Source organism: Lissotriton helveticus, chromosome 9 (genome assembly GCF_964261635.1).
Source record: "Lissotriton helveticus chromosome 9, aLisHel1.1, whole genome shotgun sequence".
NCBI lineage: Eukaryota > Metazoa > Chordata > Amphibia > Caudata > Salamandridae > Lissotriton > Lissotriton helveticus.
In genome coordinates, this window is record NC_136070.1 from 1,217,202,667 (window position 1) to 1,217,227,881 (window position 25,215).

General features: G+C 42.6%; 1 protein-coding gene across 2 annotated transcripts in view; it reads left to right on the forward strand.

The window, feature by feature from the left end:
* The window catches only part of MBD4 (methyl-CpG binding domain 4, DNA glycosylase), a 245,456-nt gene extending 235,844 nt beyond the window's left edge, over positions 1-9,612 (forward strand). For both annotated transcript variants that reach the window (XM_078661689.1, XM_078661690.1), the window contains 2 exons: positions 6,055-6,158; positions 7,396-9,612. In XM_078661689.1, coding sequence (XP_078517815.1) covers positions 6,055-6,158; positions 7,396-7,473 — 182 coding nt within the window. In that variant the 3' untranslated portion in view covers positions 7,474-9,612. The remainder of the gene's footprint in view (positions 1-6,054; positions 6,159-7,395) is intronic.
* The last annotated feature ends 15,603 nt before the right edge of the window (positions 9,613-25,215 follow it).

Genomic DNA, 25,215 nt, shown 5'->3' on the forward strand with positions numbered 1-25,215 from the left:
GAAACAGTCGCTAACATCGCTATCTCCTATTACCAACTTTTGGAGATATTCGCGCTAAGCGCGAATATCTCCAAAAGCTAACACCTGCCCTGAGCAGTTCTTCACCATGTTATCCAATGGGAGGTGGATAACATGGCTAAGAGCATTTGCTCGATAATGCATGAATATCGCTGACTTTTCAGCGATATTCATGCATTGCGGCCGTTTTTTATCGCATTTGCGATAAACCTTGCTAATAGCAAGGTTTATCTGCGATAAAAATCGCCGATGTGCGGCGATAATTTTTGTCTCTAAACAAGTTAGAGACAAAAATGTTCGCTAGTTGTTGGTAATATGCCCCTGTGTGTCTCCGATGTATCTTATCGCTGCTATTTTGTGTAATTACAGAAGAGAGTAAAATAAAATAGTTCGGAACGTGAAAAGGGGGCAAAGTAGAGTACTCCTCACCCCCTAGGCCTTTTTAGGCGGTCCCAAAAGGATCAGTTTCTGCTTTCCTGAGAGATTATGGTATGAGTTCCATATACCACAATAACTTGCATTACAACATGCAAGATATCTATCTCCTTTTGGAGATATTCGCGCTAAGCGCGAATATCTCCAAAAAGTAACACCTGCCCTGAGCAGTTCTTAGCCATGTTATCCAATGGGAGGTGGATAACATGGCTAAGAGCATTAGCTCGGTAATGCATGAATATCGCTGAGTTTTTAGCGATATTGATGCATTGCGGCCGTTTATTATCGCATTTGCGATAAACCTTGGTAATAGCAAGGTTTATCTTCGATAATTTCTGACGATGCTTAGCGGTAAAAAATTCGTTGGTAAGCATCGTTAGCGATAAATATCGCTTAACTTTGGTAATATGCCCCAACGTCTGTTAACGTTCGATTCGAAGGAAATGAGGAAGTGTTGAAAAACATTGTTTGCGCCATCTTGCCTTTTTTGAAATGCCACACTTTTGTGGTGCACGGCAGCCATTTTAGATGTCTTGACCAGACCCACTCTCTGCACGCTGTCGATTCGTAGCATGGCTCCTCACCCTCGCAAGCATCTTCCCCAGGCACTGGTCACCCCCGCTCTCTGTCTTATGCATGGGCAATAAACCTCCCCCCATCTGCGCTGCTCTTCCCTGAGAATCACACTCTGTGCCCGCCCGACACCTCCCTTTCGCCCTATTCACTACCGCACCCTCTGACACTCCTCTTCCTCTGTGTCCGATTGTCCAGGCTATCAGCTAGCCCTGCAGATGTAGTTTATGGCCCCAGCTGTAAAGAATCACCCCTCTTCAAAGGAGTTATAGTAGATCAAGGCCCACACCCGATGAGATCCGTCACACCACACGTGTTCCTACTATCTGAAAACCATCCTGTATTGTGATTGGGGAGGGGACCGAGCCTGAAGCGGAAGATTCCAGGAATGACTCTTGGTACATCAAAGTTTTTACAATTATGTGTCACATTAAAAATATGTAGCACTCCAACAAAGTAGTAGGAATATAAAACTTTAATAACATATAAATATATACAACAAAACAAAAACAGTAAAAACATTTAAACAACGAAGAGACCGTGGCAATTTCTTTTGAATTATCCAATAGATTTATTGAAATTGACAGCACCAATAATGAAATATTCTTGTCAGTAGCGGTCTGTTGTGCGAATAGTTCCAAGGCAGCAGAACGCGCTGAAATCTAGATGGCACGAAAGTGATGTCTAGTAAGTTGCCGCCCAGCAAATAACGGCGTGGGGCGCCGCGGGGGTGAGTGAGTCCAGTAGGCACCACAGCTATTCTTACCGGCATCGCAGAATTACTGCTGGGGACAATGCCTGTGCTGTAGCAGGGTCACAGCAGAAACAAAAAGGATTTTGTTGAAGATGTTGTTGGTTTTAAATTTGAAAACAGTTCTGGTGTCAACTGCTATGCTAATGTAGTGGTTAATGTTTTGTTTTCTCTAGAAAATGTAAAAGAGGGGGAGGCAGTCCAAAGTTCCGTTAAAAGGGCAAAGGAAAGGATCGGTGGTTTGAACGATCAGTGAAAAAGGGGAGGGGGTGCAACAGTTTTTCCTACCGGGTCACACTGTGCTTTCACCGGAACTGAGGTCTGCAGGATTCTAGTAATTCAAAGTGAGGCTGGCGCCAGCATGGGAGCGCCGACGTCCCGCGGATACAGTTTCGTCACTCCACGGGCGATCATGGCAGTCATTCCCCATCGGGGGTCGGAGACTCCCGCGGCTCCTCTAGAATCTTCAAGGTCGTGGAGGACTACGGTGGTGGAGTCAAGCAGTGACCGGGCCATTTCTTTATGCTGGGCCCGCTCTTGCCAGGTCGACCGCCATTTTGAGAGTTCGGTAGCTACTGGCGATCGCGGGGTCAAATGAGCGGACGGGCTCCACCCTGCCGGGCGAGACGTTGCAGCATGGCCACAGTGGAAGAACCCTTTTCCGGGTGCCTGGAGCGCTGAGGGTGCAGCTGGGAAGCCTCCACCTGGGGAGGCGGGAGAGGCCTGTTCGCACCGTCTCTCCCTCCCAGTGCACCCCACGGCGTCTCGCTTGAGATTTGTTATGGCCGGACCAGGCGATGAGGACGAGGGGGGGGGGGGTCGGAGGCATGTGCAAGACATCCCCCCCCCAGTGTTGTCGCAGCCATTATTCAAGAAAGAAGTGTCCCGTCCGTCTTCGGGCCGGGCTTCCGGTAGATGTCGGCCGGACGCCCCTGGCTCTGGCCCCATGAACGGGTTTCTTGGTTTATCGGCTGCAGCCGGATCCCGTCGTCCTCGGCCCCCCGACCGTTGGTGGCCGGACCGGAAGAGCATGTGGCGGGAGTACCTGCAACTCTCAAGGGCCACCGCGGCCGGACTGGGAGAGAGAGTCGAGGAGACATTCCCCCCCCCCCTGCAACTGTTCAGCGTTGTAAAGGCAATCCCCTGGCCGGGTCCCGCTGGCCTCGGCCTCTCCTCCGGCTACACCCTACGTTAGGATCTCCTGGCCGAGGCGTGGCAGCAGGACCTGCCTTATATGGGCTGCTCCCGGCTGGGCGTAGCCGCAACCCTGCCCCACCTTGGAAGTTTCCAGAGTGGGGGCGGATGTTCTACTGACTTGCATTTTCCCTAGTCTATCGATTTTTTTGGCGTGGCAGGCGGTCGGACAGCGAGGGGTGATTTGGTTTCTCTTACTGTTTTTCTGGTCTCTCACCACTGGCATATTTTAACGTTTTCTTGTTTCTAGGACATTAATAGGTTTTATCATTACGTTATGTTATCGTTTCTTTGTTCGTTGTTTAATAAAAGTTCATGTTCATCAGTGGCCTACTGATTTTCGTTTTCCTATTCTTTTCTTTCCAGGTTGTTTCATGCTAAAGTTTCTGTTAACAGGATACAGTGATCACTTCGTTATTATTGCATATGTCCTTTTCACTAGGGGTGCTCTCTGGTCGGGCCAGATGACGTATCTCTAGTAAATGGTCCGGGTGAAACAGGTGCATCAATCAGTGGGGAGTAGATAGGCATGACAGATTACAACGGGGGAGAAAGGTCCGCATTACGTACCCTTTCACTACTTGCAAAGATTTTCCTACGTTTATTTGCAAACAGGGAATACCTCCAAAAAGAACTAATTCCAAACAGGCAATGTTCGGACAATCAATCAATCAATGAGGAATGAAATAGGTACGACGTGTTAAAGGCTTGCGTTACCTACCCTTCACTATCTGCAAAGGGAGAGAGAATATTCCTATTCTTCCTCGTTTGCAGGCAGAGAAGATCCTTAAGAGAACCAACTTCGAACAATTCAATGCGCGATTGAAACAATCAACAAGGGGAACTGTGAACACAAATGAACGCCGCTTATGTACATACGCATTGCTATTTTCAACAGGTTGTTCCTAATGTTTCTATTTTAGCGAGGTCAAAAAGAGATCCCATTAGTGGCCTACTGATTTTGTTCGATTCCTTTTGTTTTTTTACACGATTTTTCGCTATCTGCAAAGACTAAACAGAGTATTGCGACTGTGCTTGTTTGTAAATAGAGAATGAACCAAAGAGAACAATCAATCAAATGGAGAGAGAAGCAGGCACGACGGATTACAAAGGGGGCAAAGGGCTGCGTTAACTACCCTTCACTATCTGCAAAGAGAGAGTACTCCTAATAGAAATGAGGGGTGGGGGGCAGCATTCAAAGCAGATCAGTGTGCATAAACACGAAAATGTTTTTACTTACCACGTACTTGACATTCGACAGCTTATGATATTTGCTATTAAAAAACCATTGAAATTCACTGAAAAAACCATAGGTTATAGACCATATATAGTTAGGAATTAGCATTTACAAAACCTTGAAAATTCTCTGAAAAAACCATAGGTTATAGACCATATATAGTTAGGAATTAGCATTTACAAAACCTTGAAAATTCACTGCAAAAACCATAGGTTAGAGACCATATATAGTTAGCTGGACATTTTATTGACATAAAACCAATGAAATTCCATATATAGTTAGTTGCACTAACTATATATCGCGCACCCGCAATCCACTGCTGATGATGTCACATATTACATCATTCATGACATGGTCAGTGACATCACTGATGACATCACTGATGACATCTCAAATGACATCACTGATGACATCACTGATGACATCTCATTTGACATCAATGACCACATCACTGATGATATCATTCATGTGACAATACAATGCATCTCCTCACATTTTAATATAACCTCTGTTTCACCCAGTGTTAAAAAGAGTATAATTTTTGAAACCATTGACACACCAATACTAGTTACTACATACGCACTCACTGATTGCTACGTCTACACACACCTTCACTCATTCACCCATACAATCATTCATACATACAATCACTCATCTTTACAACACTATCATATGCACTCATACACCTATACAGACACTCACAGTCTGCCACTCATCCATGGAGTTACTCACACACCTAGTCAGTCCTGTAAAGAATCAATGAGACTTCCATTTTCTTGTCTATACAGTTAAACATAGAGCACCTTACATTTTCAAACATATACTAACACATACTTACCTTCTTATACAATCATTGATACAAGTACAGATTGATCTGCACAGTCACACACCTCCCAGCTAGCCACACACACACTCAGTCTCCCATACAAATACTTGGGCAATCAATCAATAACCCATATAGTTACTCATATAGCTACTGATCAACACATGCAGCAGTTTACAGAACAACAGACATAATGATGCACAAATTAAGACAGTTTAGTCACTAACCCATGCAGTCAGTGAGACACATTTAATCACTCACTCATACAGTCAGTCATGCACCTACTAAATCCTTCGTCCAGACACTTACACATCCACTCATTCTTCAATATGTAAGACATATTTAAACTTTATAGAAACAAAAAATCACTGGATGTTGTTATCAGTGATGTCATCAGTGATGTCATTTGAGATGTCATCAGTGATGTCATCAGTGATGTCACTGACCATGTCATGAATGATGTAATATGTGACATCATCAGCAGTGGATTGCGGGTGCGCGATATATAGTTAGTGCAACTAACTATATATGGAATTTCATTGGTTTTATGTCAATAAAATGTCCAGCTAACTATATATGGTCTCTAACCTATGGTTTTTGCAGTGAATTTTCAAGGTTTTGTAAATGCTAATTCCTAACTATATATGGTCTATAACCTATGGTTTTTTCAGTGAATTTTCAAGGTTTTGTAAATGCTAATTCCTAACTATATATGGTCTATAACCTATGGTTTTTTCAGTGAATATATATATATATAGAATTATTCCTCACAAAGCAGCATCAATGTACCACCAATTTCCAGGATAGTAACTAAGGATTAAGTTGTAGTTTTTCTTGGTGTGTACTAGATATGGAGGGTGAAACATTACTGACAATTGGTTTATCCATAAACATTGCACCTAGTTTTACTATATCAGACCCAATCCCCCATATACGTCGGTTTTGGCTTTCCTGGCATTTAGTAGCACATGCCATACAGTTTTCATGATTACAATGTTCATATTTTGCTCTTTTACTTTCCAGATGAATACCTGGCCAAAGATTGGAGGTATCCAATTGAATTACATGGGATTGGAAAGTACGGAAACGATTCTTACAGAATATTCTGCATTGAAGAATGGAAACAGGTATGAGAAGGACATAAATGGTGCCATTGGTTTCTTTCTATTGTCTAGCAAAAAAGGTAGATCTGACTTTCAAATTAGCATGTTTCGTATGTTATCATAAGTAGAGGTTCCAAAAAGAAATGTATCTCGGGTATGATTGAGACTTTCTGGAAATCTTTGAAATCGTGATAATTAATAAATAATCTTTGATTTAGAAAATACTTTGGATTTTTAAAGACTTGCAAGAAATTAATAGGTAGCAGTAAAACTATTTTGTTATGCGTAAAACAAAATAAGGCTGTGCAGCTAGCATTTGATTTCAGCTACAGAAAATATTTCTGGTGTTGAGGGTGTGATAGAATTTAGCATTGAGACCTTTACGGGTGAGTAGTTGCGCTTTAGAAATCACCTGATTTATTGATTGTATTGTTCTGCTTTGATGTGTGGTTATAAAGATCAATTGCAGTGGAGATTTTAGGATAATAGTATTGGCAGTGACCTCAATGGGGTCAGCCTCATATTGCTGTCTTCATCGTAGTCTATATTACAGGGAAGTCTCAAACAAGCTGGCACCCTACTTCCCCCAAAATCCTGGCCCCAATGTGCAATAATGTTTTTTTTTTAAGAAGAGAAAACTGTATAGTGCTTTTTGATACTCTGCCAAATTATAATAATTTTCTTTTGTCTTCAATTAAGCCTTTTACAAAAAGAGACTATGGTACTATTTTGGTGTTTGCCGTAAAGATTTGGCGAAATGCTGTATTTGGAAACCATCTAGATGTGTACATCTTCTATTTCTCACTGGGATCTTAAATGAGTTTTTCAACATTCACTAGCCTAGTACCACTTGGTGGAATGCTGAAATTAAAAACTGGAAAGAACGTAAATAGTGGCAGTGTTACAACTACCTTGTAATGTTTCTTCTCACAATATTTCCAGAATTTTGTAAAACTTTTTTTTGCCTACCCTTGTTTAGGTATAGCTTACCAATTGGGGAGGTACCTTTAGTGTGAACTGGTATTGGGTGGAGGTAAGATAGTGGTTGAGTTTCATGCAGCTGTCTTTTTCTGGGAACGGCTGCCCTCAGTCCACCAATTTCAGTTCCTTTTTTAGGAAAGGCGACAAGCTTCACTCTCCCCGAAGACAAGTGAGCCTTTCAGGACACCAACTCCATTTTTCATAAGATCCTCTTTTGTGACTACTGCTGAAAGCTAAATGAATGGGAATAATTCTTACCATAGCTTTGTTTTTGTTTCAGGTTCATCCTGCAGACCATAAGCTAAATCTCTACCATGCCTGGCTCTGGGAAAACCATGAAAAGCTTGGACTAAGCTAAGAAGAAATGCAACTACATATATTTTTTGTGCATAATGGTGTGAATATATATGACATTGAGGGATTGTGGCAACTGCCTTTCAATGAGATGAGACAGAACATTGTCTGGTTTGTAAATGTCCCCAAGGCGTCATTATTGGAGTATAGTTACTCATTTTCCATTTCTAGTATTACATGTTCTTATTTTGTGTCATCGTTCACGGTTGCCTGTGGTTGAAAAACGTCATTCACCGGAGTGCTGTTATAGCTTTCCATTATAGAGTGTAATTCGCAGGTACACATCCACATAAATTACAGGTTTTGAATCTAGAGGATCAAATGAAGTTAAGTTCCCAAATACTAATACTGCATCAACCAGCACATGATATGCCATTTACATATATTTTCTGATATTTTACATTGATAAATTGTATCTTGATGCATTTGCAGGTGAAAGTCCAGCTATCAAATAAACACGTTCCGGGACAACAAGATTTCTTGTATTTTAAAGATTGATAACAAATAATTCTGGTGATGGTCTCCTAACCTAACCCTACACCATGCTTCAAATAAAAAAGACATTGCGACCTTGCTCCCACCACTGACAGACTGAACTAATTAAAAGCAGGAAATAAATTAGGGGTGGGACTGGAGACAGCTGCTAACTGCAGAACAGGCAAAAAGGTGAAATAGTTGAGTGTTATCCTACAGCATTTCCGGTGAGCATTATTATGCATACGCAAGGTAAAATGGCACAATATCTGAAATTGTATTTTTCCAATTAGAAGGAGAGCTTTATTTTCCCAAAAGATATCATTTATTTACAAAGTATCGACATGGAATTGTGTTATAATCTTGCCAAACTTTGAAAAATTAAAATTGTCCAAAACCTTTAAAAATATACTTTTTTTCAAACTTTGAACTATATGCAGTAGTATGGAATCTTACTATACAAATTATTTTGTATGCCACGCTTAGGGTTTGAATATTTGGGAACTAGACAATAAAAAACACAATATAGGTCTTTCTCAGTGCTGTGAAGAATCGCAAACGCTTTGTCCATTTATATCCCGTTGTTTATTGCAATTACAGTATAGGTCAGATTAAAAAAGCAATTTATGCAAGCTCAGAGGAAATTGTTCCTACTACACCTAATATACCACAATTATATAATGTAAGGACCCCATGTTAGAAGGGGGATCTAAATGGGTCAGAGGCATCACATTGAGATCTTTTGCTCCTCAGAACATAAGTAACAGGACATGATGATGAAAGATTCCACTTTGTGTGGGTAGGAGTTCTCCTTTTTAGCAGTGCGGTAAGGAGTGATAGACTACAGTGGAACACCCTCTGCCCCATATGGGACACTTTTTCCCCACACGAACAGTGAGTTTACAGGAACCTTTTGTGGTATAGTCCATTGTTTATTGCCTAGAATATCACAGATCATATTAGTTCAAGAGCATATTAACCTTTTTAAGACTTTGTTTTAGCCATTCAAGGGAGTTAGCATCCAAACTCACTCTTATCATAGTAAGATTTTTTAAGGGACCTGCTTTATTCTTAGGTTGTTCAGAAATACCAAAAATATTTCCTGGTCCAAAATAAGTGTTGGTGTCTGTCCTCCTGTCCCTTCTAATTCTCTGCCCTCTTTTATGATGTAGTAATGCAATGCACTTTCTCTTCCTCAGTTTTTTCTTGTTCGTGCAATATGCTGGGGCTGGTACTGGGATTTCCTCAGCATTTTAAAAAGTATGTTTGGAAATCATATGAAGATTTTTGCAATCTTATGTTCTTTAACTATTTAAGGAATGAGAGACCTAATCTGTCGTATATAAGCACAGGAAAAGGCTCTAGAGATGCATTTTTCAGTACAGTCATAAAAAAAGGATGAGTCTGTTGAAGTTGTTTTTTCTCAATTGCAGACTGAAAGGTGCTTGAATTTTAGTCCCAAAAAGTGCAGGCTAAGCGCCCTGGCATCTCTAATCTTCTTTGGCAAAAATGTCATGTTCTAGAGATGTCCCCATAGATCATTGTGTCTATTTTTATAAACTAACAATTAGTGTATCAATCAAATTGCCTGTTTGTCACATTGGATATGATAATGTGTAAATAAGAGTGTTTCCAAAGAAAATTATTGTATAATGTTTGATGTTTTTGATGGTTTACATTTATTGAGATAACTGTAACTATTTTTGTAGAATTTTTTTTATACAGCAATAAAATTGCAATAAAAATGCTAGTGTTTGTGACATTCATTCAGTTATGTAATACAGAGATTGGGAATTGTTTCTGTTTGTACAACCCTACACAAAATTGGAACAAAATTACTAGGGTGTGCTGAAGAGTTTGATGTAATTGGATACATTTTTCATCCTCTCAGTTTGCCTATCTTTTCCATATCCCTCCAAAACTAGCTGTACTTGCTTATTAATGAACCATTCAAATGAAATGTGTGGTGACAACATTGTTCGAAAGAAAAGGGTGTGAATGGTTCCATTGTGTCACAGTGAATAGTTTTCCTTAAGACCTCGATGTTGCATAGGCCCCAGCTTGAGATGACTTTCAAATACATCTTTGCTTAGATTCAAGTATTGTAAGAAATTGGATTATTATTAGGGGGGTGACTACCTTGTCTGGGTAAACCATTAAGGTCAATAAATTAGCCTGAGCTCAAACCCCTGGTAGCTTTGGCACAGACATACATAATTAACTTGGGGCAATGTATAAAGCAGGGGTCTCCAACCTTTTCTGTAGTGAGAGCTACTTCTGATCAGTGAAAATCATCATGAGCTACTGAAGGCTAAGCAACTCGCACATTGTTACCAATGCCACCACACCCAGCTTAATTTACTTTAAGCATAATTTCCATAGAGCCAGATGCTATGGTTTGAACAAATACTTTGATTAGGGGCTCTATGACATGGATGCCATGTTTGTCAGTAAGAGTGCGGTCTTAAGTGGATGAATAGGATAAGTGTGTACGGGTGAGTTGCATGTACTTGTCGCACAGGACATACTTTCCGCCATATGTGGCACCATTACATGTATAACACAGATGGAAGAAATTTAAAGTGCAAATAAATGTTCTGCCAAAATGAGTATGGAACATTTTTCTGCACTTTAAATTTCTCCAATTTAAAATGGCTGTATTTTTCACTTCTAAATATGGCACTGTATCGAGAAAATTAAACTGAAGAGTTAATTTTGTTTATGTGGATTCTATAGAACCCATTTGCATTTTTTCCTATTTATAAGTGTCACATTTACAAACACCATGGATCTAGCTCCCAGTGGCCTGTAGACATGTTTCCATTTTTATAACCGAAAAATAAATTTGTTTAAATGGGAGGAATTGTAAGCGAATAAAAATGATTCATAAGAGTTATTTGGCTTAATTGAAAGTGGAGAATAACATTAATACTTAATGTTTCATAGAAAAAGTTTTCTACCACGTGCAAAAAATGACTATTTTTCAGTTATAAATATGGCATAGTGTCTACTGGCCACTGATAACAAATGGCCTGCTGCTTGTAAATGTGACACTTTGAAATGGGAGAAAATTAAAATGAAGTGTTAATCATTAAGGTAACTTTTAATTTTAATGTTCTCTATTTAAAAGCATTGAGAAACATCATTTTGTTTTAAAGCTTGACAAGGACTTTTATTTAAGAGTTAAATACTTCAGTTTTCAATTCTTCACCTCTGTAACCTAGCCTGGCCCATACATCTGACTGAGCACTCTTCATTATCAGGCTCTGCTATCAGTAGCCTGGTGATAATGTAAAGTAAACATGGACTTTCCTTAGTGTTAAAAGAAAGATGTGACCCTGTGCTGGTTTAAAAATAAATTCAAAGCTGCAAGCTACTTTGAAAGTCTCTGGGAGGCACTGGTAGCTCGCGATCAACTGGTTGGAGACACCTGGTATAAAGTATTTATGCAGTACTAAAACAGTAATAAAGTGGGAATGCAACTCAATAAAAGTCCCAATTAGAATTAGGAAAATAGAGTACTATTTGAAAACAAAATGACAAACCTCCAATAAGAAGATTCGGAGATATGAATTTGAAAATCTTTAAATGGCACAAATTCCAATATTAGTCAATGATCCCCAGTCATTTAGTTAATGTAACCTAGTGTTTTCCTACAGAACAGCCATTCTTACTACAGTGAAATTAGCTTTTATGGCTTTTTCACTGTAAGGACATGTTTAACCTTAAATTCCTACATGTCCTACTTTTACATACCATGCCCCCTGTCTTATGAGCAATAAGGCAATAGAGGTGTCTATAAATATATAAAAGGAAAGTTTTGACTTGTCAAAAGGGGTTATTTTGGCAGATTTTGCAGTTCAAAACTGCAATATCCAGGCTACAAATTGTAGGCCTGCAGCCATGTTTGCTCTGTCACTGTTTTGCGTGGTACAATGGGTGCTGTAGACCACTAGTGACATTTAACTTGAAGGCCCTGACTACACTTTATACCATATACTATGGACTTATAAGTAAGTTAAATGTGCTTCTCCAGTATTGAATCTTTCATAGATTCACATGCTTGTATCTTCCCCGTCGTCATGTTGGGAGTCTCACGGTAACAGAATGACTATAGCAGTATCATAGAGTAAAAGACTGCATAGAAAGTCCCATAGGGGACCATTATATTTGGTTTCCAAACCTCCTCATTATTTGGACCAAAACTCAGCCAATCAGCTGCCAGCCCTGACATCACACTCTCCAGCAGAACCATCATACCTCAGATTTCCAACCGCCTTCGTGTGAAGAGGAGTCTCCCTGAGCTCTGCTCAGTTTATTTCCAGTGAACTTTTCACCTTTCTCAACTGAAAGTTTTCTTCCTACTGGATTGAGGTACTGTGGTATTTCCTTTACCTACAATGGCTGAATGCTCTAAAAAGAGGCTTTTCAGGTCCTGCAGATCATGTGGAAAACCTAGACTATACTCTGAGGATCCACATAAGAACTGCTTATACTGTCTCCACCCTAAGCATGTCCCTAAAGACTGCAAGCATTGTAAAACCTCGGCTAAAACCTTGAGGGACAGGGAGGCACGTTTATTATTGTGGCTTCAAAAGAAGAAAGCCACTACAGATTCAGACTCTGAAGAAGAAGTTGATCCTCAGACTCCCAAGAAAAGAAAGTCTTCTGCTCCTGAGGAAAAAATGGTTGCTAAAAAGCAAAAAAACAAAGGAAAAGAGGCTTCTTCATCTTCTTTGCCTCAAACACCACTGAAAGGTATCATCTGCTCCTTCATCCAAGGTAGGAGTATCTCCAACTGTAATTCCTGTCAAAACAACAAAGACACCGACGGCGATTTCGACGACGACAGCTTCGTCGACGGCGCCATTGACGACGACGACTTTGTCAACAATAATTCCAACTTCGTCGACGAGGGGAACTTCGTCGACAGGAGACTCGTCGACGACACATTTTAAGTCTACGAAAACAAAGTCATCCATTACTCTGAAGTCCTTCCACCCGTCGACTGGCTCGTCGACGGCGAAGAAATCTACTGACTATACCAGTTGGACCAAGGTTTCACTGTTGCCACCTTCAACTCTGCTGGAAATGCAGTCAGAGGATGAGGAATCTGGAGTAGCTTGTAGTCCATCACAGCTGCAGATACAAAGTCAAGACATTGATTATGAGGAGTACCAGGGGAAAACATCCTTTACAACGGAACCGCTACAACGCGGTACAGTTACGACGCAGTTTTAACAACGAAAGTCGTCACAACGACTTTTGCTGGAGGGCGCTCTAGGATAGGGGATAGTTTAATTTACTATCCAACACCTTCCCTACTATCCACGGGGACTGGTGTTGGAATAGTAAATTAAACTATTCACTATCAGCGCCCCCCAACGCAAGCCGTTGTAACGACTTGCGTTGTTAAAACTGCGTCGTAAAGGGATGCGTTGTAACGGTACGCGTTGTACCGTCATACATCCGTACCAGGAAGTACAAAAAGCCTTTTCTTTCCAAGATCGTCCAGTGACAGAAAAGAGATATGAATCTTTTCAACAGTCTTACGACTATGAGGAGGAAGAGGAAGTACAGCAGGAGGTGAGAGAGGAAACTGTTTCTATGCCAATTTCCCTGGTAACAGATCTTCGCCATATGATAAACGACTATTATCGGCGTTTCCCAGAGGCTAACACTCCCGCCTCAAGGTCTGTAACAGGTCCAGTTTCGGTTCAAAAGCCTCTACCTATGCCTTCAACCCAAAAAATGCATTCCCCTCTTATTGTTACAATCAGAGATGATCTAATAGAAAGTGATGGAGATCAACCAGAGGAAGGTGAACTCCTTCAAGACAGCCCAGTTGGGACGGAATGGGATGAATACGTTATCCCTACTACGCCATCTCCATCGCCGTTTCCAGCAACTTCTCCTCAGGATATTGGGGGATTCCATGAAATCATGGAGAAGGCCTCAAAGGGATTTGAGCTCTCGCTTCCAGTCAAAGAAGCAGAGTGTTTTTTTTATAACTTTAAAGAAGAATCACGAAAATCCTTCCGGTCAATCCCAATTATAGATTTCATTTGGGAAGAAAGGTTAACATTGATGAAGAACCCAGCCTCCGTCGCAGCCCCGGTGCCGAGAATAGAAAAAAGTATCGGGCACCTGAATCTTCTCCGGCGTGTTTAATTGGGCATCCACGGCCGGAATCTGTAGTGATGCAGGCAGCGCAACGCAATTCCAAAAATCCGGTCTCAACAATTGCAGCGCCGCCGGATAAGGAAGGAAGACGCATGGATGGAGCGGGAAGCGCTTTGCTGTGCTGGCGGCAGCTGCGATTAGGGCTGCAAATGCCTTAGCTCTCCTCAGTAGATACAATCGCCAGATGTGGTTGGATGTAGCTCCTTTAATGTCACATTTACCAGAAGATAAAAAAGAAGAGGCAGCCACCATAATCCAGGATGGCTCCAGAGCGGCTTCTGAGTCCATCGATAGAGCAATGGATATGTCTTCGCTTGCTTTCCGACAGATGGCAGCGGCTGTAGCGCTGCGAAGACAAGGATGGCTTAAGGCCACTTAGTTTAGACCAGAAGTCCAAACAAAAATAATTGATATGCCGTTCGATGGAGAAAATCTGTTTGGTAAGCACATTGATGAAGCCCTTCAAGGCATCAAAATCGACACTGATACAGCACGGGCGCTGGAATCGCTGCAACAAGGAAAGTTTCCGTCCTTTCGAAGGAGGGGGTTGAGAGGACAATATACTCAGAGACCAGCATATCAATCTGCCAGATATCAGCCTTACAATCAGCAGGGATACCGTCAGTTCTCAAGTGGTCAGCAGTTTCGTTCCTCAGGTTCCTCGTATCAGCAGCAGACAAGAGGAAAACCATCGGCAAGAGGCAAGTCTCAACAGACTAGTAGAAGACAGTGACTTCAGCATTGCGCCCACCACCACAACCATTATCTCAATCTATTTTACCAAGCATGGAAGTCAATTACAACGGACAAATGGGTTTTGGATATAATCCATCAGGGCCATACCCTAGAATTTATACAAGAGCCTCCAAATTAGCCTCCTATTCTCCAAAAACAACGGCACCTGTCAGTTCTCAAATGAAAATGTTATCTCTTTTACAGAAGGAGGCAATAGAGTAAGTGCCACGTCCTCAACGAGGGAAAGGCTTTTATTCGCATTTCTTTCTAATAAAGATAAAGTTTACAGGGAAATGGAGACATGTAATGGAACTGAGAAGTTGGAACAAATTCATCATAAAAATTTCTTTTCGCATGTTATCCCTTCAAGAAATATTGCTACTTCTTTGCCGAGGGGACTATTTAGCATCCCTGGACCTCTTTGATGCTTATTTTCATATTCTGATCCACATAAAACACAGAAAATGTCTTCGCTTCATGGTGGCGGGCCGCCACTACCAATTCAAAGTCTTGCCATTCGGTCTGAAATCAGCCCCAAGGGTTTTTACGAAGTGTATGGCGCCAGTGGCAGCTCACTTAAGACTTCAAGGTCTCCAAGTCTTCTCGTATCTAGATGACGGGCTCATAAAAGGTGCTTCAATTCAGGAAATGCAGTTCTCTCTGCAGCGTTGCTTGGATCTCTTCAGTCGTCTCGGTTTGAAAGTCAACATGGAGAAGTCGTGTCTTCTCCCATCTCAATCTCTTAAGTTTCTAGGAGCCATGCTTCGCACAAAAGAAGCAAAAGCTTACCCTTCAGAAGAACGGGTTCAGAAGATACTAAATCTGGCATCTCTTCTGCGAACAAAAAAGTTCACTTCAGTAAGGATCTACAAGTCATTGGTTGGGATGATGTCTTCTTGTATCCCGTTGCTTCCCAATTGCAGGCTACATATGAGGCCTCTTCAAGAACTTCTGGACAAACAGTGGATTCAATCTCTAGGATCTTTCGAAGATCGGGTGTCCATCTCTCCTCAGATAAAAAGAGCCCTGTCATGGTGGACAATCAGAAAACACTTAACCAAAGGTCTGCTATTCGAACCTCAGCATCACAGCTATGTAATGATGACAGACACATCTCTGCAGGGTTGGGGGGCACATCTCCAAGATTTAGAAATTCAAGGTTATTGGTCAGAAAGAGAATCTCATCTTCACATCAACCTCCTAGAGTTAAAAGCAGTGTTCTTGGGATTACAGGTTTTTCTACCCAGGATCAGAGGTTCCACGATTCTGGTCAGGACCGACAGTACAATTACCATGTTTTAACTTCTAAAACAAGGGGGTACAAGGTTGGAACTTTTCTCAAGACATGCGCAAGAGATTTGGAGGTGTTTACTTCTCCACAACATCTCGCTGAATGTACAGCACATTCCAGGAGTGAACAACTCGAGGGCCGATGCTCTCAGCAGATCTCCAAATGTTTCTCACGAATGGAAATTACATCAAGATCACCTTCTCCAGATCTTTTGCATATGGGGAACTCCATCACTGGACCTTTTTGCGACAGTTCGCAACTCAAAATGCAAGCACTTCACAAGCAGATTCCATCAGAAGGGATCGTGGGGCAATGCTCTCCAAATGTGCTGGACAGGAATGTTCGCATATGCCTTTCCTCCATTCCCTCTAATTTCAAAAGTGATCCGGAAAATGAAATCGGAGCCGTGCCACTTCATTCTCATAGCTCCAGCATGGCCGAGACAAGCGTAGTTCTCCGATCTCCTCAAGCTGTCAGTGGCACCCAGGATTCAGTTCCCACTCTCTCAGAATCTGATTTCCATGAACAAAGACCAAATTCTTCATCCGAATTTGAAATCGCTCAATTTATCGGCATGAAACCTCATGAACATGAGTTTCAATCTTTGAATATTTCTTAGGAATGCAGAGAGATTCTTTCCAAATCACGGGCGATCTCTACAAACAAAACCTATACGGCAAAATGGAGGCGGTTTTGTCAATGGTGCGCTTCTCAAAGTCTTCATCCGTTTAATATCTCTTCAGAACAAATAATGCCTTATCTTTTGCATCTGGCTAGAGCGAAGCTTTCCCATGCTTCTATAAAGGTACATTTAGGAGCTAACTCAAGATATAGAAGACATCCTAACCGTCCATCTCTCTGGTCTCAGAGAGTAATAAAGGAATTTCTCAAGGGACTTTTCCTCCAGTTCACCGCCCAACAGTCTCATGGCAGCTTAACACGGTTCTAGCACAGCTCATGAAGTCTTCTTTTGAACCGATACATAAAACGGATTTGCAGTTTCTCTCATGGAAAACAGCCTTACTTTTAGCTCTCACTTCAGCAAGGAGAGCAAGTGAAATTCAGGCTTTCTCAATTTCTGAACCTTTTCTCCAATTTCGTCCTGACAAGGTTGTCTTGAGGAAAAATCCTAAATTCATCCCTAAGGTTCCCTCCATATTTCATCTCAACAAACCTGTGGTGTTACCTACTTTTTTTAAGGATCCTTCATCGCCTGCAGAGCAATCTCTACATTCTCTAGATGTCAAAAGGTGTCTAAAGTTCTACATTGACAGGACGAAGTCATTCAGAAAAACGAACCAGCTTTTTGTAGCAATCTCTGGTCCAAGAAAAGGGTTGGCACTTTCAACATCCAGTATTTCTAGATGGATTTCTTCGGCTATCTCTCTGTGCCATGACAAAGCTGGTAATCCTCTCCAATCCAGGGTACATGCACATTCCACCAGGAAGATGGCAACTTCTACAGCCCTATTTGCAGGAGTGTCACTGCCAGACATTTGCCGAGCAGCAACGTGGAAACATTTGCATACTTTTACTAGACACTATTGTCTAGATACAGCATGGTGAAATGACGCAGCAGTGGAACAAGCAGTTCTTCGCCATCTTTTTCATTGAGGTATTGTTCAAGATTTTATATTTATATATCTATACTACTATAATAAAGGAAGAACTTTCAGCCTTTGAGGCGGGTAAACTCGGGAACCACAGCGCCAATCCACACACCCAATACACTGTTGGAATCGTCAGGGTGTGTAGATGGTTATAGGCTATATAAATAAATAAAAAACACGTTATTTAAAAAATGTACAGTAAAAAAAAAAAGTAGTCCCTCAGAAGTAGCGCCGGCCGTGACGTGCGTGCTCACGTCAGGAGCGCAGGGAGGAGCGGCGTCCAGGAGCGCGACGAGGAGCGGCGGACATGGCGCGGGGGAGGAGCGGTGACGTGAGGAGCAGCGGACAGGCAAGCGGTGGTGCAAGCAGCGGACAGGCTGGAGGAGCGGCGGCTGAGGTAAGGGAGCAGCGGACATTGGGGCGGGGGAGGAGCGCTGACGTGAGGAGCAGCAAACAGGCCAGCGGCGGTGCGAGCAGCGGACAGGCGGGAGGAGCGGCGGCTGAGGTAAGGGGACCCATGTCGGGGCTGGCGGGGGACGGGCTGGGCAGGGGACGGGCTGGGCGGTGGTCCAGGCTGCAGGAGAAAAGAGAATGATCCCGTGTTTTTATGGTGAAACAGCAATCATTAACACACCTCTAGGCCAAAAAGATTAGCTATGATATAAGCTTTCCCAGCCAATGTACACTCTGTAGAACGGATTGGTCAGCTGTACACCTCTGCAAAGAAGTAGAGACTTATTTAAAGCAGTATATCAGCAGCGGACAGGCGGGAGGAGCGGCGGCTGAGGTAAGGGGACCCATGTAGGGGCAGGCGGGGGTCAGGGCAGGCGGGGGACGGGCTGCTGGACAATGTCGGGGCAGGCGGGGGTCGGGGAAGCCTGTTGGTCCCTGACAACGTCGGGACGGGCTGCTAGTATATATATATATATATATCTTGATATATATTTATGTGTATATATATTTGCTTTTCTTTCAAAGTTATGCTCTTGCTTTATGGATCTTCTGTTTGTTCAACAGCCATGATTTGTGTAAGGTTTGAAAGCTATTCTAAGATTCTGTTTATTTATATACAAAAAATAGGGGCAGAGCCCAGTCTGTGAGGTTCTATCCTGAGCAACGCATCTTCTGTAAGTACTGCTCGCTATTCTGATACAAGCATGTGAATCTATGAAAGATTCAATACTGGAGAAAAAACTAGTTACTTACCTGTATACTATGGTTCTCCAGTATTATCTTTCATAGATTCACATGCGACCCTCCCACCTCCCCGTTACTCAGGTAGACCTCTTATCTCTGGATATATCCTTGGCTCTCACTCGGGCCGGAAATCTGAGGTATGATGGTTCTGCTGGGGAGTGTGATGTCAGGGCTGGCAGTTGATTGGCTGAGTTTTGGTCCAAATAATGAGGAGGTTTGGCAACCAAATATAATGGTCCCCTATGGGACTTTCTATGCAGTGTTTTACTCTGATACTGCTATAGTCATTCTGTTACCGTGAGACTCCCACCATGACGACGGGGAAGATATAAGCATGTAAATCTATGAAAGATAATACTGGAGAACCATAGTGTACAGGTAAGTAACTAGTTTTTTATTAGGGGTATGTAAATTTCACCATGTTGAAATAGGGAGCCCCGCTACTTCAGTACTGTTTAGCAGCTTCTATGTGCAGAGTCCTACAGCCAGCAAAAATATAGAGTCCAGCAAAAGACTAAACATCCAGGGTGACTGCAGAAAGGGCACATTTCCTACAGATGGATTCTTTTTTAATACACAAACATTTGCACCAGTACCAGTTCTGTTAGTAGGTTCATGGAACTATGTAATGTAATGTAATGTAAACAGATTTGTAAAGCGCATGGATACCCGGGAGCGTCCCAGCGCTAGAAGAAAAAGAAAAACAAGCTCACAATGGGAAGGGGAGTCAATAGGATCCCTGGGGGAAAAGGAAAGTTTTGAGAAGCTTCCGGAACATTAAATGACATGGTTCAGCCCGCAGCTTCCGGGGAAGAGCATTCCACAGAGTTGCTGCCTTCACAGAGAATCGGCGACCTCCAGTACGCGCTTTTTTTACTCTCGGAATTCTGGCCAGGAATTCGTGATCGGATCGAAGGGGCCTGTTGGCCTTATATGGCAAAACTAAGCTCTTCAAAATAGAAGGTCCCTTACCTTGTAGAGATTTGTGAGCGAAACACAAGGATTTGAACTTTATCCTTTCGCGAATTGTTAGCCAGTGCAGCGCTCTGAGTGCTGGTTTAGCTGAGACCCTGGCCGGGGTGCCCGTGAGCAACCTAGCTGCAGCATTCTGGATCTGTTGCAGTTTATTAATTGTGGCTTCAGGAGCGCCCAAAAAGAGGGCGTTGCTGTAATCCAGCATGGACAGAATAAGTCCTTGAATTAACATCTTCCTTGAGGGCAGAGGCAGAAGAGTGAGGACTTTCCGAGCCGAACGGAGTAAGCCAAAGCAGACCCCAGCCATTTTTTTGGCTTGAGTTTTGAACGAAAGATCCTGTTCTAGCCAAACCCCTAAGCTTTTAATTTCATTTTTTGGGAGGGGGAGAGCTCCCATGCAGGTAGGCCAGATAGCATCGGATAGTGGTGTCATCTTATGCCCCAATAGCATAAGTTCCATTTTGGAACCATTTAGTTTGAGGGAGGACTCACTCATCCAGGCATGTATTTTGGTCAGGCAGGAGCGAAGATTATCAGAACATTGGTCCAATTGGGAGAGAGAGACGACAAGTTGGGTGTCGTCTGCATAACTCACTATTTTGAACCCGAATGGAGCAACCACATCCTCCAGGGGGGACATGTACATATTGAACAACGTAGGGCTCAAAGACGAGCCCTGCGGTACGCCACACTGGAGGGGGATAAGTTTGGATCGTGAATTGCCTTCCCAAACTTGAAAAGTTTGATTATTTAGGAACGATGTTAACCAGGCCAGAGCAGAACCTGAAACTCCCATATCAGATAGGCGATGAATAAAGACACGGTGGTTGACCGTGTCAAAAGCTGCACTTAGATCCAGGAGGATCACTACCACTGATCCTCCCGAATCCATGATGCACCTCGCCTCCTCGATAACAGATATAAGAGCAGTGTCTGTACCCTGGCCTGGGCGGAAGCCTATTTGGTGGTCTATCATTGGTGGTCACAAATTAGCTTGGGAGGACCAATGAGTCCTGGAAACCACAGATCTAATGAGTAGACTTGTAAATACAATTGTGTAAGTTAACTTCTGTTTAGAGAGATGTTGAAAACGCTGAAAATCACAGCTCTAGAATTCACCTGTAAATTATTTCTCTTTTTTCTTTGCATTACTGGAGTGAGTCTGCAAATATCTCATTAACATATGCCAGGAGACAGTGCATTATAATGTCTGTTGAGGGTTGTTAAACCTGCCCATGTAATGTGACATCTTACGTACTACAGTAGGAGATTTAGAAGCAGGTGGTCACTTTGAAATGGAGTCTTGCAGAACCTGTCCTTCAAAAACACATAGGGGTCCATTAGGATGGCGGACCCTAACGGAGATCGGGACCGCCCATTATAAGGGCGGGGGTCCCGTTGGGGGTATTAGGATGTGCCCGCCACAGTGGCGGGCACATCCTATATGTTTCACATTGTGGCGGGCGGTGCTCTCTGCACCGCCCGCCACAATGTAAAACATAAGTTGACGCATTCACACCTGCAAAGCGGCAGGCACCGCGCGGTGCCTGCCGCTTTGCATATGTAAATGTGGGGGGGTACCATAGGTACCCCCCATGTGCCCCCCCCGACAGTGGCGGCAACCTGGGGGCCCTGCAGGGGGCCCCCGCAGCAATCTCCGCCTGCCTTTCTGTGGCGGCATTGCCGCCGCGGAAAGGCCCACACATTTTGCCATCGTAATATGGCTGGCGGTGTCCATTGGACACCGCCACCATATTAATCTATTACCGCCGCGGTCGCAAGGTGACCGTGACGGTAAAGCGGCGGACGGTCTTTCCGTCCGCCGCTGTCCCCTCCGCCATCCTAATCTGGCGGAGGGGAAAACAAGAGTGGTTGTCGGGCGGATTGCCTCCGCCAGGGTGGCGGTGGCCACCGCCACCCTGGCGTAGGCAATCCGCCCGATATCCTAATGGAACCCATAGTGTTGGGATTTAAAAAAAATAAAATGGTTAAGAATTACATTTCCATGCAATGATTTCATAAATGGTGTAAAGTGTACTACTGTAGTAACATAAAAATTCAAAAAAAGCAATACATAAACTGATTTTTTAATGTGTGTATTTTATTGAAATAAGACTTATGTATAGATGCCCCACTCCTCCTGTCCTTTCTATTGTCTGTGAGTGCAGATATTGTTATGATCCATGAATAGTGTCCGAAGCAAATCAAGTAGCTCTGGTTTTTTAAATGTTGTCTAAGAATTGTATTTGTGCAAAGACTGCTTACATTTCTCACAAATTCCAAAATATCTCAGATAGCATTGGCTGAGATTTTTCCGCAGTATGGGAATTCTGCTCCTAGAATCCCCAGCTTCAAAAAAGAGATGATGCTGTACTTTTCTGGAATGCAATCACAATTAGGAACTCCCCCCCCCCCCCCTAACCTTCACACCACATTAAAGAAGGAGCTGAAACTGCTTTTCTTATGATACCTCTTGATCTGCTTCTGATATATTTTTCTCTCTGACTTTGCCTCTACATACATCCCATTCAAGTCTTCTCTTCCTCCTGTTTCTTCCTCAGTTACTTCTTCCACAGCGACCTTTTTGTGACATTTTATTATGAAAATGCAATTCACAAAGCTACAAGTGTAAATCTTCACCTACCCTTTCTTCCATGGCGAGATCCTCACACATATAAGATTACTACTTAGTAGTAAACGTGAAAGGGACTTAGGGAATGGCTGGAAAAAGGTTCATACTTGCTACTAAATGTAAGGGGATAGGTAGGAGTAAGGAGGTGTTCAGGGAGAGACGAGCACCCACCCACAAAAGAATAACCATGTTACAATTCACAAACTGCACTTCTAAAGTTACTACAGCCAAAAATGGACCCAAACTAAGTGTAGTTATTCCATCTCAGAGCTTTAGTAAGTCCAGCACCACGCATGGCCAGCCGTTGGTGCTGTAACACTCTCCCATAGACAATAACTGAGTTAGGAGCTTATTCTAAAACTCTGAATGAAATAATGTTAAATTATTTAAAATAGTTAAACATATTGATGTGTTACTGTGGTGCTCCATCCGGTAATTCTATGTTAAGATGTATCTGCCTCACCTCATGCATAGTTCTAAGTTGTGTAATGAAGCAAATTAGTGAGTGCAAGAGATGTGTGTGTGGTCACTGGTTTTTAGGTCTCGCTTAGGCAGCGCATGCGCTGCCTTCGAGACATGTGTTATTCAGTTCTATGGCTTTGAAAACGGCCAGCACTTTTCATATGTTCTTTTGTCTGCCTTTACGAATTCCTTTTTCGTTTGTTAATAGTACACATTTATCCTACCTTTTGGCTGTTTTGTTACGCCCTGCAGACTGCCCCTGATACATGGATCCTTTCACTATTGGGCATATGTTTTAGTTTCAGTGCACTTCTTTTTCTTTCCGCTCGCTGGTCACTGGCGCACGGCGCTGCTCCCAGGTCACTTTATCTCCCCGAGCTGTTCCCTCAACACTACCTCCTGCCCCTCACAACTTGTTCTTTTGCAGTTTTCTTTGCTTGTTTTTTTAGATAGCGCAATGGACTTGAAGGCATTGGAGCACTTTATTTGAGCATCAGTTACGTTACACTACGACACATTAATATGTTGGGTAGGCATGGGGAGATTAAGTGATTTGTCCAGAATCACAGGATGTTGAGCCGACGCCAAGACTCGAACCTGGTTACCCAGCTCTAAAGTCGGCAGCTCTGTCTATTACACCACATGTGAGACATTACACTCTTACTCCAATCCTTGCTTTTTTCAGCTATCTGATGGAGGGCGTTTTAAGCACATCATGCAGCGGTGTAACAAGGATGCATGTGCCTGCTGGGGAAGTTGTCCGTCTCGAAACTTGTGCTGACCTCGATTACTTGAAATTACAGGTGAAACCTGCTGATAAAGGGCAGGAATACACCTTTTGGAGGACTCTTGCTATATGTGTGCAAGTAGTATAATGAGTGGGTGGATTGTACAATGCACCATCTTGTAATTGGCATACTTCTGAGTGTTATGACCCAAAAAGGTATTGCATAAACTAGAGAGTAACTGCATAAAATCCAATGGGTAAGCAATCGTGCCTTCAAACTCTTTGCTTTCGTTTTTGTACAGCATGTAGTGCTGGAGTTGTTTGGTAACATTGTGTCCACTGTATTCCAAGTATTCACAGTTCAATACGATTGGGTGCGAGTCTGAAGATCTTTCCTCAACCACACCTCGCAAACCACCCTCAACACTGCCCCCCTCTCATAGGAACAGTGGTCTACGGCTGCTGGAAGTGTCTACTGCGAAGCCCCAACGCAGGGAGCCTCATCGCAACTGACCTGCTTTTGTTGCTGGAGCTTCATTTACTTTGTAATACATTTCTTTTTGTGAATGCATGGAGTTTTTGAAGCTGTGCTTTTTTGGAACATTATTTCTGTGTAATGTGCCCTCAAATCGCTGCCCTGATTGTTTACATGTCTGTCACCCTCCCCGTAGTATTACCCTAACCATTGTGGAAAAACCACTTCCACCTGTTTTTTTTTGACGGTGAGATGTATTTAAAGGTATTGGAGAGCTTTATTTGAGCACCAGTTACATTACATGACAACATATTATTGTTTTTGGTAGGCATGGGAAGAATACGTGATTTGCCCAGAATCACAGGATGTTGAGCAGACGCCGAGACTGTTGCAGCTCATTAGTACCGGTTCAACACCCACATTTAGCAATAAGCCACTTAAAGGTGGCCAGTCGACCTTTGCAAAGGGCAGTACACTGTGCGGCAACCCATGATTACTGTGTTTTTAATAACTTTTGAACTGTTTGGGCTAGAGACGTGTTTTTTGTAACTCAGCAGATTATGCATCTGATGATGGATTATGTGGTAAATGCAGCATATCCATAATTGTGTAAACAATGCTGTTCCTGCACATATTGCCTTTTTCAATAAACAAATCATAACACTTTTATGAAGTCTCAGTAACTTATAGTGCACAAATGCTCACCAAGCTAAAATGTACAGCCCAAAAAAGTATTAATAACATAGGCGAAACCTAAGGCATTTACAATTGCTTTTTTTCTTTTTATAACCAATAATACAGATCTGGAGATCAGCTCCAAAGTATTTGTTTTTTTCATCACCAAAAAGGCAAAGCTATCCACATAGTTCCACGCCACATAGCTCCAATCCACACCACATAATTCAACCCAACAACACAATTACACACCACACCAAATATATCCAGTCCACACCACAGAATTCCACATCATGCCACAAAATTCAAC